Raw genomic sequence first — 12,273 nt, 5'->3', positions numbered from 1 at the left:
ACAACTGACAGCAGCGCCTGAAAGCTCTGTAGATCAAAATAAACAGCTGGAGAGCAGCGTTCTGCAGTCTGAGGGCGTCGGTTATGTTAATGAGCGTCCTCACGAACAGGTGAGGTTGGTTCATCAGGTGGAAACGAGTCATGACACGTTTGGTCAGAACAAACAATCAAACCAGACAGAATCAAGTTTGAGAGAATAAAAAGAAAACGTTCTCAAGTTTTGAGTACAGAGGCTTCTAGAGGACCAAACTAAATATATAAATACAGATAATAAAATGCTTAAATACATGAATATTAATCATGTCACCATAAATAAATGAGACAATGTATAGATGTTACATTTATTTATTTATTTCTTATATATTTCATTTATAAATTTACATATTCATTTATTCTTTCAGACATGTACTTATCCATTTATAATGTAATAGTTTAGTTTTATAAACTTTCATTTAGTCAAAGAGTAACAGTCAACTGTGATTGGTTGAACTTGAATCTGTTGCCTGATTCAAGATGGCAGCATATCTACTGGGATGTAATAATATATGGAATATCACAGTAAAAGAAATGTGTCAATACCATACGGGACAGTGATAATATGTACAGTGATATTATATGGTTAATTATTTTATTTTATTATTTTGATTTCCTTTTATGAAAGGTTTCTGACAGCTGCTCTGTTTTTGTTTAGAAACTGCAAAAGACGATTTTTCAGCAGTTTGAGGTCATGGCTGCTATTTTTACATTTTATTTTACTAAAGAAGGAAAGTGGGAGAACTTTTAGTTAAAATGTGGCTTCTCAAACTGTGGCACGTGGACCATTGGTGGTACTTCTAGTGGTAGACTGAGGAATCTAAAATTTAACAAATGAAATAAATACATTTAAAAACATGTCATCAAAATAGTACAAAATATCAAATGAAAATACTTCAATTATGATATCACTGAAATATAAAATAACGTTTGTCTTTCCTGTGTGAAACTGACCTGTGTGCAGCTGAATACGTTTGGCCTCCGCGATTATATTTTAACATTGAACATGATGGTGGTTCTAGGAGAGTTATATTAATATTTTTTGTGGTGGTACACAGTGTAAAAAATAGTTGAAAGGAAAAAGTTGAAAGGAAAAACAAAATTGTTATTTCACAAAGGGCGTTTTTAGAAGTCGTCATTTTTCTTTGTTTTCTGATACTGGGATAAAAGTTGGATGGTGGACTTTTGTATCGTGATGTTATCGTACAGTGAAGTTCAGGAATCATTACATCCCTGATATTGACCTCTGTAGCACACAAGATTTCATTAAGAGCTGCAACAGGTTATCAGGCTTTTCTTAGAGGTATTTATTATATTTAAAAAATTTTATTACATGTGTAGAATTTATTTAAGCAATTAAATATTAATTAACATACTGAATTTGGGTTCATAAAACCCTCCACACAGAAACTGTTTTGAGTCTCATTATGTGAATTATTCTTTAATAATTATGTTATTGTATATTGATCTGGCAGTTGGTTTTGATTCATCTGTTATCAGTAAAATGAAAACACATTTTGAATAAGTTTTTATTTGTTTGACTTGATATTGAGTCCGAGTGACATCATGAGTCTCTGGTGTTAAAGTCAGTTTTGATTTTGTTCAAAAGTGTGACGTGAAGTTTGTTACCAGTGGAACCAGTCGAACAGAGACACCGAACACGTGATGATCTGATGGTTTTTATTTTGTCTCTGAATGTAAATATAACGTTTGTTTAACGTTTGTCAAGTCCGTTAAAACTGATAAAACCTTGATGAGACAAAGTGACGATAAACAGACGGCTCTTTGACCTTAAATAAAGACTCCTCCTCCTCCTCTTCCACAGTTCACTGTGACCTCATCAGGTGAACACAACCGACCAATCAGCTCACAGCAGGAGGTGAGACAGTTCAGAGAAGAAAAACGTCCTCCGGTCTGCTCTGACTGCCGATTGGCTGTTATGACAGGTGTTGTTATGGAGTGGGCGGGGTTTATGTTAGTGGCAGCGGGGTCTGTTGGCAGTGGGCGGGGCCTCACAGGTAACCCTCCTTCTTGAACTGCTCGTGCAGGATGTCTCGGTACTCGTCGAAGCCGCCGTCGATGCGCCGAACTTTGCTGTTTTCGCACACCCACAGCTCTTTACACACCAACCGGATCAGACGCTCGTCATGTGACACAAGGATGACCCCGCCCTGAAACACATGACATCACACACCTGAGACACACCTGTTCACTGACACAACAGGAACGCAACAAGTCTGAGATCATGAACGCTTCGGTCAAACAAGCTGAAAAATTTAGAGATCATAAAAAGATGGTCAGAAATGAATTCTGTTTTAATTTCTCACAAAGAGTTAAATGGTTCCCTCAGCAGAACCTATAAAAAGAAAACAGTCACTGTAAGAGTAAAAAGTTCCTTAATCAAAGTTACCAGTTCTCTAAAAGGACAAAATACTTCCCTAAACAGAACCTATAAAAATAGAGTAGAAAGTGTTCCCTTATCAGAGTTAACAGTCCCTGAAAAGAGTAAAGAGTTTTATTTCTCAGTTTACTGTCGACCAATCATACCTCTGTTATGATGTCACGGTGATCTCAGGTGTTAATGTGGTGAGACAGACAGACAGACAGACAGAGTGAGAGACACTCACTTTGAACTTGTTGAGAGCTTTAGCCAGAGCCTCGATGGTCTCCATGTCCAGGTGGTTGGTCGGCTCGTCCAGGATGTAGAAGTTTGGACTGAAGGACAGACAGACATTATGACACTGACATCATCATCACCATCGTCATCTGATCTGATAAACAGCTGGACCTTGCAGTGTTTTCCTACCATGGCATGGTCATCTGTGCAAAAGCGACTCGGCTCTTCTGTCCTCCTGACAGACTTGCCACCGGCCTCGTGGCGAGCTCTCCGGTGATACCGTAACCTCCCAGCTGGTGGCGGTACTCCTCCTCCGTCCGACCTGTGACACACAAACACACCGGCCAATCAGAATCTGGAAGTAAAATGAAGCTAAATGGCTGAGAAGCTGTGTCACATCTCAAAGTAAACAGTTCCCTGAACAGACTTAACCGTTCCCTAAACAGAGTAAACAGATGCTGCCTCCTTCGAGCCTAAACTGTGACCTCCTCAGTTCAATGTTACTGTTGTAGTTTCCATAGTTACCAGGGAATTTGTTGAGCAGCAGCTCCACAGAGCAGACGTTCAGGTCCAGCTGGTCCACGTGATGCTGACTGAAGTAACCGATCTTCAAGTTCCTGATGAGAAAATAAACCACCAACAAAGAAACACCGAAATAAAAAATATGTTCTCTGTACACCACCTGTAAATGATTCCCCAAAAACAGTACCTATAAACAAGGGTTAATGGTTCCTTAAAAGGTTCTCTGACAGAGTATAAATGGTTCTATTAACAGAATATTAATGGTTCTAGGTAACTGCTCTGATGGGTCTGTTGGTCGTCTTACCTGTGAGCCTGTCTGACTCCATTGATAGGCGTCAACTCGCCCATCAGCAGTTTGAGAATGGTCGATTTACCAGCGCCGTTTTCACCGACCTGACAGCAAACACAACAGGACACGTGAATTCCAACACAGTCCTGATTCTGCATTATTGAGTTTTTGTTAAATCATGACTTCAGACTCTGACTGCGACTGGTGGACCAGTATTTATATGCTTTATATGACAACAGCTTCATCAAGTCCCTGACTGGTTGACTTTACTGATGACACGTACGATGCAGATGCGAGACTCGAGGTCAGCTGACAGGTTGAGTCCAGTGAAGAGCCGCTGGTCTGCAGAGTAATAAAACTCCACTTCATCCAACTGCAGGATGGGAGGAGACAACTTCTCAAAGTTATCTGGAAACCTGAGAGGAGACGAATGTGTCAATCAATCAGTCAATCAATCAATCACCTGGACAACAAAATAAAAGGGACATCAATACGAATACCAAATAAAAAAGGGTTCATCCTCTGTACAGTGGCCTGCTGAGGACATTTCATCACATCCTAGTTCTGAACCCTGAAACATCTGTGTCTCTGCTCATCAGACGATGCTGCTGTACATAAACTTCAGATGTTAGAGAATCTGCACATTTTCTCAATCTAGTTTTGTGCTTTTTAAGGCCTCAACCGAGCAGATTTACTATCTGCTCCACAGCAGAACAAATGCACATCTGATTGGGCCAATAAAGTTTAAATCAACAATGGTATAAATCTGGACTTTTTTCACATATCTATCTCCATAAACAAATATGTGAAAAAAAATCCCAATCACCTTACATAAAAACATGATATTTACATATTTAAAATATTTTCACCACTTTTACCTTGCTGTCAGAAGGCTCTTCTGACAGAAAGACAAATATCACTCTCTACAAACCAACCAAACTGCATTGAGAAAATCAATAATTTTACCTCAGTTTGTCTTCTCACCTTAAAGTGACCTCAGTTTCTTTCTCAATGGGCTTCAGTTCAGGTCTGCAGGAGAAAACAACACAGTTTAATTCAATTCAAGTCAAATTTTGAATAATAAAAAAAAAGTCTGCAACCAGCAATGCTTCCTACAGATTATTTAGCCAATATCATTCCCCATATTTAAATTCTGAACAGGGAATGTTCCATTCAAGATGACTGTGCACTGAATCTTAGATCATTCAAAAAAATTCAGAATTTAAGACTACTTATTACTTTCAGACTTTTTAAAGGCATGTAGTCACACTGGAAAAGGAACAACACATCTGGAACACCTGCAGCATCTGGGAACAACATCTGTCTGATCAGGTAGATCTCAGTCCAGGTGGACGTTACTGTGACACATTAAACTAAAATCGAACAACAACTGTGTGCCAGATGTGGACCAATACTCACAGCCTCTCCAGCAGTTTGAGTTTGCTCTGGACCTGAGCCGCTCTGTTAGCGTTGTACCGAAATCTGTCGATAAACACCTGAAACAAAAACATGTCAGAGTCAGTGACACAATGCATTCTGGGAAACTGCAGTAATAGTACCTGTATATGCTAGTACCTGTATATGTTGTCTGTACTGCAGCTGGGCCTCGTACTCTCTATGCTGGTTCTTCAGTCTGTCTTCTTTGGTTTTAATAAAGTTTTCGTAGTCGCCGCGGTAACTGTCCAGCCTCTGAGAGTGCAGGTGGATGATGTCTGTTACTACGGCGTTGAGGAAGTTTCTGTCGTGGGAGACGACCAAGATGGTGGACTGCCATGTCTGTGGGAGGAGGTATTAATTATGACTTGTTAGCTTGTGGCTAATTGTTCTCATTGTTTTCAGTGAGGAATGCTAACAGTAAAGTGAGCCACAGTTCAGACCTGCAGGTAGTTCTCCAACCACAGGATGGCTCTGACATCCAACATGTTGGTCGGCTCTGAAACACACACACAGGACAAATACATCATCATACTGCTGATGCTACTCCTCCTACTTGTACTAAACCACTACATGTACTACTACTGGTACCACAAACACCAGTATAAGACCTGTACTCACCGTCCAGCAGCAGCAGGTCCGGCCTGACGAAGACAAAAACAGACAATCAACAATCTGTTAGACAGCTGTCAATGATGTGAACTTCCTGTCTGTCAGCAGCATGTGTCACACACACCTGTACTACTTGTACTTGTACACACACAGACAAGACAAGAGACAAGAAACTTTTAACATGTGAAGAAACAGAAACTCACCGGGCGAAGAGAGCTCTGGCCAACGCCAACCTCATCCTCCATCCTCCTGAAAACTCCCTGTGAAAACAAACACACACACACACACACACACACACACACACACACATTATTATTGTTATTATGAAGCAATATACAGTACCACAGTGTGTGTTACTCATGTTGTGGGGACATAAATATGATCATTCTGTCACACTGATGGGACTTTTTTGGGGACAACATGCAGTATATGAGTGGATTGTAGGATTCAGACATTAAAGTGAGTGTGCTTATGTATGTGTGTGTGTGTGTTACAGAGAGGACTCACTTGGTGGCCTGCTGTTGCATTTTGGGAGAGAAACCGAGACCAGCCAGGATGACAGAGGCTCTGATTGGATGAGAGAGATATCAATCAAAAACACATCAATAGTGTGAATCAGTGCCCCCTGCTGATACTTCTATGTGCATACAGGTAAGTAAATAATATATTAACAGTTAACGCTGAATTCATCCAAAGGTATTAAGAAATTATTAGTTGTATAAATATATATAAATTTTGAGACTGAATGGTTGCCATAGTTACCGGGCCGGTGCTTTGTCTGCCTCGATCTCCTCCAGCTTGGCGTAGATCTCCGACAGTCGAACACTTTCCATCCCGTCAGCACTGAGACAAAACACACAAACTGAGTGTGACACAACCCTGATGTGGCTACAGTGTTGCCATAGCAACAGGCTCATGGGTACTGTAGTGTTTCTGCAAACTGAGGGCATAAAGCTGATGACATGGACTTCTGACCTCAATCCAAACCTGCATTATGTTTCTAGTGTAAATCAGGATCTTACGTTCCGTTGGCGATGCGAGCATTGAGCCTCTTCTCCTCTCCCAGCAGCCCCTCTCTCAGCGTGTCACTCTCCAGGACGCTCTGCAGTGCCGCCGTGTCATCCCCGGCCACTTCCTGTTCAACGTGGAGGATGGAGATGTGAGCAGGGACACGGAGGTTACGACTGGCCAACATCTTCAACAGCGTCGTCTTCCCCAAACCGTTTCGACCAATCAGACCATACCGCCGGCCAAACGCCAGAGACAGCTCCGCCCCCTGCAGCAAACACCTGGAGAGAGAAATATAGTAATCAAAACCTCAAATATATTCAACACGACCTGAAATATATTCTTCAAAACCTCAAATATATTAATCAAAACGTAAATTTCATTTATCAGAAACTCTAATATTTATGATTAAGCTCCGCCCTCAGCTCACCTCTCTCCAAAGGAAACATCAAAGTTCTCAATGCGGATGTCATAGCTGCGGTTCTTCCCTGATTGGTCGACTCGATTGTCCTTCTTACTGCTGGCCTGACTGGCCGACGCCTCCTCCAGGACTCTGTGAGAGACAACAGGTATGGACAGGTGAGGACACATGAGGACAGATGGGAACAGGTGTGTACAGGTGAGGACAGGTTTGTACTGACAGGGGACTGGAGGCCTTCTGGGAGTCCTTCTCGTTCCTGCGTTCATGTTTGGCTTTCAGCTTTGCTTCGGCCTTCTCCAGTTTCTTTGCATCCACCGTCTGAAAAGACAGATAGAAGTGATGTGTTTAATGACAAGGTCACATGTTCACATCCACCAATCAAAGACTTCAAAATAACTAGCACTTCTGAAAACTTATTCTCATCAAAATACTTTTCTCTAACTGTGTATGTATGTAATACTGTAGCGTGTGTGAGTCTGTTCCCACTTTGTTTTCTTTCTTCTTCTCTAACAACTCTGAAAGACTCGATTATCTTTGTAATTTCTGTCAACAGAAGCTTGTTTTTAATCCAGACAGGAAGCCATCTGATTCTTCACCAACAATCAGAGTATTTTTAGTATTTTTTAATGACATTCAGTAAAAACATCTCACTGTGTTCTGAGGACGTTTCATCATCCAGATACCCTGAATATCTTCTGCTGCAGTACCTGAACAGAGAGCAGAGACACAGCTCAGTAAAATGTGACAATAAAGGTTAAAACACAGTAAGACCAGTTTATGTGGAAATATAAATAAATAGAAGGTTATTTATTTAGTATCATTTGGAGATGTTTGTTACCATTGTCTGCACTGATCTGAGAGAGCTGCACTGGAGCGTCCAACAACACCTGCCTCTGAGTGCCATGATGGTTATTCCTGTTTAAAACACACAGACCAGTTTATTCACATTCACCACAACACATTATTCCTGATGAAACCACATATTATTCCTGTTTAAAACACAATTATTCCAATTTAATATGCTGGTCCTGGTGACATAATACATTATTCCTGTTTAAAACAAGGTATTCCTGATTAGAATATTTTATTCCCGATGAAATCGTATACTAATCCCGATGACAATGGACATTATTCTTATTTAAACAAGGTATTCTTGACACATCATTTCTGATGAAAACGTACATTATTTCTGTTTAAAACCAGTCATTCCTGATGAAAATTAACATTATTACTATTTAAAACATAGTAGTTCTGTTTAAAACACATTACTTCTGATTAAAATATACATTTAAAACACTGTATTCCTCTTTAAAATAAGATAAAAATAAATTTAAAAAGTTATTCATGATGAAAACACATGCTATTCATGGTGACAATGTACATTATTCCTGTTTAAAGTACGGTATTTGTGATGAAAACATGTTATTGCTGAGGAAAACATACATTATTTTTGTTTACAACACAGTACTTCTATTTAAACCATGTTATTTGAGTTTAAAACATGTTATTCCTGATTAAAAGACGTCCTTCTTGATGGAAATCTACATTACTTCTGTTTAAAACACAGAATTAAAACAAGTTCCTGATATTCCATATTTTGAGAACAGACAGGTGAAATGTGCTTATTTGAGTGTTTTGAGAACCACTGACTGATACTGACAGTACAACTCTCTGATCTGTTCCAGCTGATATCTGAAGACTGAGACGTGTCTCTAAAGCTTAAAATGAGGACATGACTCGTTTTCTGTCTTACAGTTTGAGAGTGTTGAACATCTGGAGACAGATGTCTCTAACATCATCTTCGTTTTTACTGTCAGCAGACACTTCCTGTAGAACTCCTCCGATGGCCTCGTAAACTTCCTCCCCATCCTCAAAGTCTGCTCCGCCGCTGTCCAGAACACCTGAAACACACACACACACAAACAAACACAAACACAAACACAGAGAGAGTCAGTCCTTCACCTGTTCAGGCGTTCACACAGTGTCTGGATCCTGTTTGAATCCACATACAGTAGAAGAAGAAGATGCAGAGAGAGCCTCCAGGTCTGAAAAGTGAAGACACTTAAGTGTGTTAAACCTACCGTCTGTCTAATGTCCAGCAGGGGACAACTCCATGGTTATAGTTGATTATAAAAATATTAAGTTCACACTCAAAAAGGCAGCTTCAGCTGAGGGCTCTGTAATTATTTTGACTCATATTGAAATATTAGAGGTAATGATAATTTTTACATCATTATTCTCACTTCCATTGAGAAACACATTAAAATGATAATGGTGTGTTATTTTTTTCAGAGATCCGTACAAAACAAAGATGTTTTCTGAAGTCTAGAGAATGATGTGTTGGCCAGGACACCTCTGCAGCACCACAATATTTCATTTAAAAGGGTATTTTGACACACATTTATCCTTAAACCAATATTGCGCATCTTGCGATTTGAAAACTGCAGTAGACGATATTACTTTTTTGTCTAAATATTGGTAATTATTTTTAAGTATTACATACCCATCAAATAAGATACTGGTAAAACTAGGACAAAAAGTATTTGGTGCCATAACTAATTTAAAAAGTTTGGTCTGCTCCTACTGAGTCACATGCACTGTCTGTGTCAACACCGTTCACACATGGAGCTCATTCTGAGACCAACTGACATCCACTGCAGTCTGTAGTTACAGGGTAAGTCGGTCCATCTGACGTCACTGGGTCCCTCTTCTGTACAAAACATATTAATATCTATCAGTGATGACCTCACTAGTTTTTATAGATCAGTAAAGGCGGAGAATATATTTCCTCCTTTGCTCTGAACACTGTAGTTTTCCTCTGTAGTCCTACTGTAATACTTGTTGTAGTCCTACTGTAATACTTGCTGTAGTCCTACTGTAATACTTGTTGTACTCTGGTAGTACTTCCTGTGACACCTCTCCGGGTCAAGCGGTTCGGGGTTCAGGGTTCTGTCCGGTCAAACTGATCCGGTTTTAGGTGAAGCCGAGCTAACCTCAGTGAGTCCACGCTGTGAGCGCTCTCTTCCCGGTCAGTTAGATCGTTAGCTCCGCGGCTAACAGCAGCAGCTGCCCGGCTAACACACCAGAGGGTAGCCAACACATCGCGGCTCTATCCCCGGCCTCAGCGGCTCTGTCCCCAGCCTCAGTGGCTGCGTCCCCGGCCTCAGCGGCTCTGTCCCCGGCCTCTGCGGCTCTGTCCCCGGCCTGTCTCTCACCTGTGATGTAGTCGAACACCTCGGAGTCAATCTCGGGAAACTCGCTCTTCAGAATGTCCACGTACGTCGCCATGATACCCGGCCCTAGACTCTGCCGCAAATGCGCATGCGTCAATATGCGACAGCGCCGTGATTCTGGGAGATGACGTTTCATGTCGGTTGTGTTGACGTCAGACGACAAAAAGCCTCCAAATTAGTCAAAATGGAAAGAAAGGGGTTGATTTTCTGTTACTCTGATTGTTATTATTTATTGATTTTTGGTCTCTCATCAGGATATCATGTGTTTTTAATACTGTGTTATTAAAGTGAAATCCTATTTATTTGGAGACATGGGAGTACCATAAAAAAGAATAAACCTGCAAAAGAACAAGAAAACAAATGTGGAAATATAGAGAAGAATAAATAAAATGATTGATAAATAAATAAATAAATAACAACAGAAATATTTGTTTTCATTTATAGATTTATTTTTCCTTTTCTCCCAAGAGAATTTGGAATAAAAACTGTAAAAAAAAAAAAAAGAAAAGAAAAGAAAAGAAGTAATAAAGTAATTTCTATGCATAAAATAAATAGATATAGAAATATATAAACATATACATAAATAAATAAACAACAACTAAACAATAACAGATAAATGTGAAAATACATGAAAATGCTTGTAATTATTATTTTAAATGTTTCTCTTTATATGTCACATTTTCATTTATTTAAAACTACTTTTAAAATATATTTTAATCATCTTTTATACTTTCATCTCGTAAATTTGCATTTCTTTACATTGACAGTATGTGATGTCACCTCATAATCCATTTCATTCCTACTACTTATTTATACTGACTGCATGACATCATGTGATGTTGTCTCTGCTTTCTTCTTTTTATGACCCTAAACTCTGAAACTCATTGTGTCTGGACATCAGAATGGTAACAACCGCACTGTATTTATTTCTGCAGAGAAGTATGAGACCTGTTTTATTAATCTGGTTTTTTAACTTAAGTCTTTCAAGCTTCAGTCATTGTTTTTTTTTTTTTTTTTTTTTTTTTTTACATTTTTAAAAACATTTTTCCAATCCTTGGTGTTTCTTTTCATTCTAACGACTTTTTTTTAAATTTATTTATTTAAATGTATTGTTGTAATTGTATTATTGACCTTTTAAAAACTATTTTTATTATTATCAATATTTTGTGTCTGTGTTGTTTTAATATTGCTATGTGATGCACTTTGGGCTGCATGTGTGTATAAAAGGTGCTGTATAAATTAAGCTGTTAAAAAATAAAGTAATGAATAAAAAATAAAGTTGAGTTGACTCAAATATTTTTAACATTGTCTTTGTCTAGATGGAATGTATGAATACGACATTTCCTTTACTTTGTTGGTGATTAATTATTGATCAGCTACAAATCCATTCCAGTATGAAACAACTGGAAAAACGCTTTTTACGTTTAGAAGTGTGGAGCTGAAACAATTAACCAATTATGAATTAATATTAAATCAATCATAACTATTTTTCGCTGATTTCAGCTTCTTAATTGTGAATATTGTCCTGTTTCTTTACTCCACTCCAACAGTAAACTGTATATCTTTGAGCTGCAGACAGAACAAGACATTTTTTGGAAACACAGATCACCATATTTCACTATTTTTTTCACATTTTAAAGACCAAATAACTAATTAATTGAACAAAATAACTGACAGATTAATCATCATCAACAACAACAACAACAAATTAATTACAGCCCTATAGGAGTGTATGTTGGAGATAACAAGAACACTGTTGGGCATTATTCTTTAAGCAACATGGATGTACTACTCAGACCTACAATTTATATATATATTAAATTATTTATACATTTATTTATACATTGTCCTTTATACATCACCTTATTAATATGTTTTTTTTACTTTTTATTTTACTTATTTATATATTAATGTATGTGTATTTGTGTATATACTATGTATATGTACACACTACATACTTAGAACTCTTATTATGGGTCTGTGGTTAGAAAGCGCCGTGCACTAACAGCAGTACTGCGCATGCTCCATTGTGAGTTTAGGGTGGGTTGAGTTAGCCTGTGTGTTAGCACAGGGAGCTAACAGCCGTAGTGCGCATGCTCAGCTGT

The 12,273-nt window shown here is 38.7% G+C and overlaps 1 protein-coding gene across 1 annotated transcript; it reads right to left on the bottom strand.

Moving 5' to 3' along the window:
- Positions 1-1,698: 1,698 nt before the first annotated feature.
- abcf3 (ATP-binding cassette, sub-family F (GCN20), member 3) lies at positions 1,699-10,300 on the bottom strand. Its single transcript, XM_084717663.1, has 21 exons — positions 10,151-10,300; positions 8,689-8,836; positions 7,774-7,850; positions 7,587-7,642; positions 7,156-7,253; positions 6,945-7,067; positions 6,529-6,795; positions 6,269-6,349; positions 6,014-6,073; positions 5,710-5,766; positions 5,516-5,538; positions 5,338-5,393; positions 5,036-5,236; positions 4,880-4,956; positions 4,445-4,489; positions 3,744-3,876; positions 3,476-3,564; positions 3,175-3,266; positions 2,839-2,971; positions 2,660-2,747; positions 1,699-2,203 (listed from the first exon to the last, which is right to left on the bottom strand). The coding sequence occupies exons 1-21, from the start codon at positions 10,221-10,223 to the stop codon at positions 2,045-2,047; spliced, it is 2,136 nt and encodes a 711-aa protein (XP_084573789.1). The 5' UTR covers positions 10,224-10,300; the 3' UTR covers positions 1,699-2,044.
- Positions 10,301-12,273: the final 1,973 nt, after the last annotated feature.

The sequence above is a fragment of the Lutjanus erythropterus genome, chromosome 4 (genome assembly GCF_056507025.1).
Source record: "Lutjanus erythropterus isolate fLutEry1 chromosome 4, fLutEry1.hap2, whole genome shotgun sequence".
In the NCBI taxonomy this organism is placed as follows: domain Eukaryota; kingdom Metazoa; phylum Chordata; class Actinopteri; order Lutjaniformes; family Lutjanidae; genus Lutjanus; species Lutjanus erythropterus.
Note: the sequence above shows the minus strand (reverse complement) of the source record. Positions and strands in the feature narration are given on the sequence as shown.

What these genes read in the sequence shown, in the direction of transcription:
- abcf3 (XM_084717663.1), bottom strand. Translation starts at nt 10,223, where the DNA reads ATGGCGACGTACGTGGACATTCTGAAGAGCGAGTTTCCCGAGATTGAC. An exon ending in ATGTTCAACACTCTCAAACT is followed by an intron (nt 7,851 to 8,688) that starts GTAAGACAGAAA and finishes TGTTTTAAACAG; the next exon opens with GAATAACCATCATGGCACTC. An exon ending in CTCAAACTGCTGGAGAGGCT is followed by an intron (nt 4,490 to 4,879) that starts GTGAGTATTGGT and finishes TTTCTCCTGCAG; the next exon opens with ACCTGAACTGAAGCCCATTG.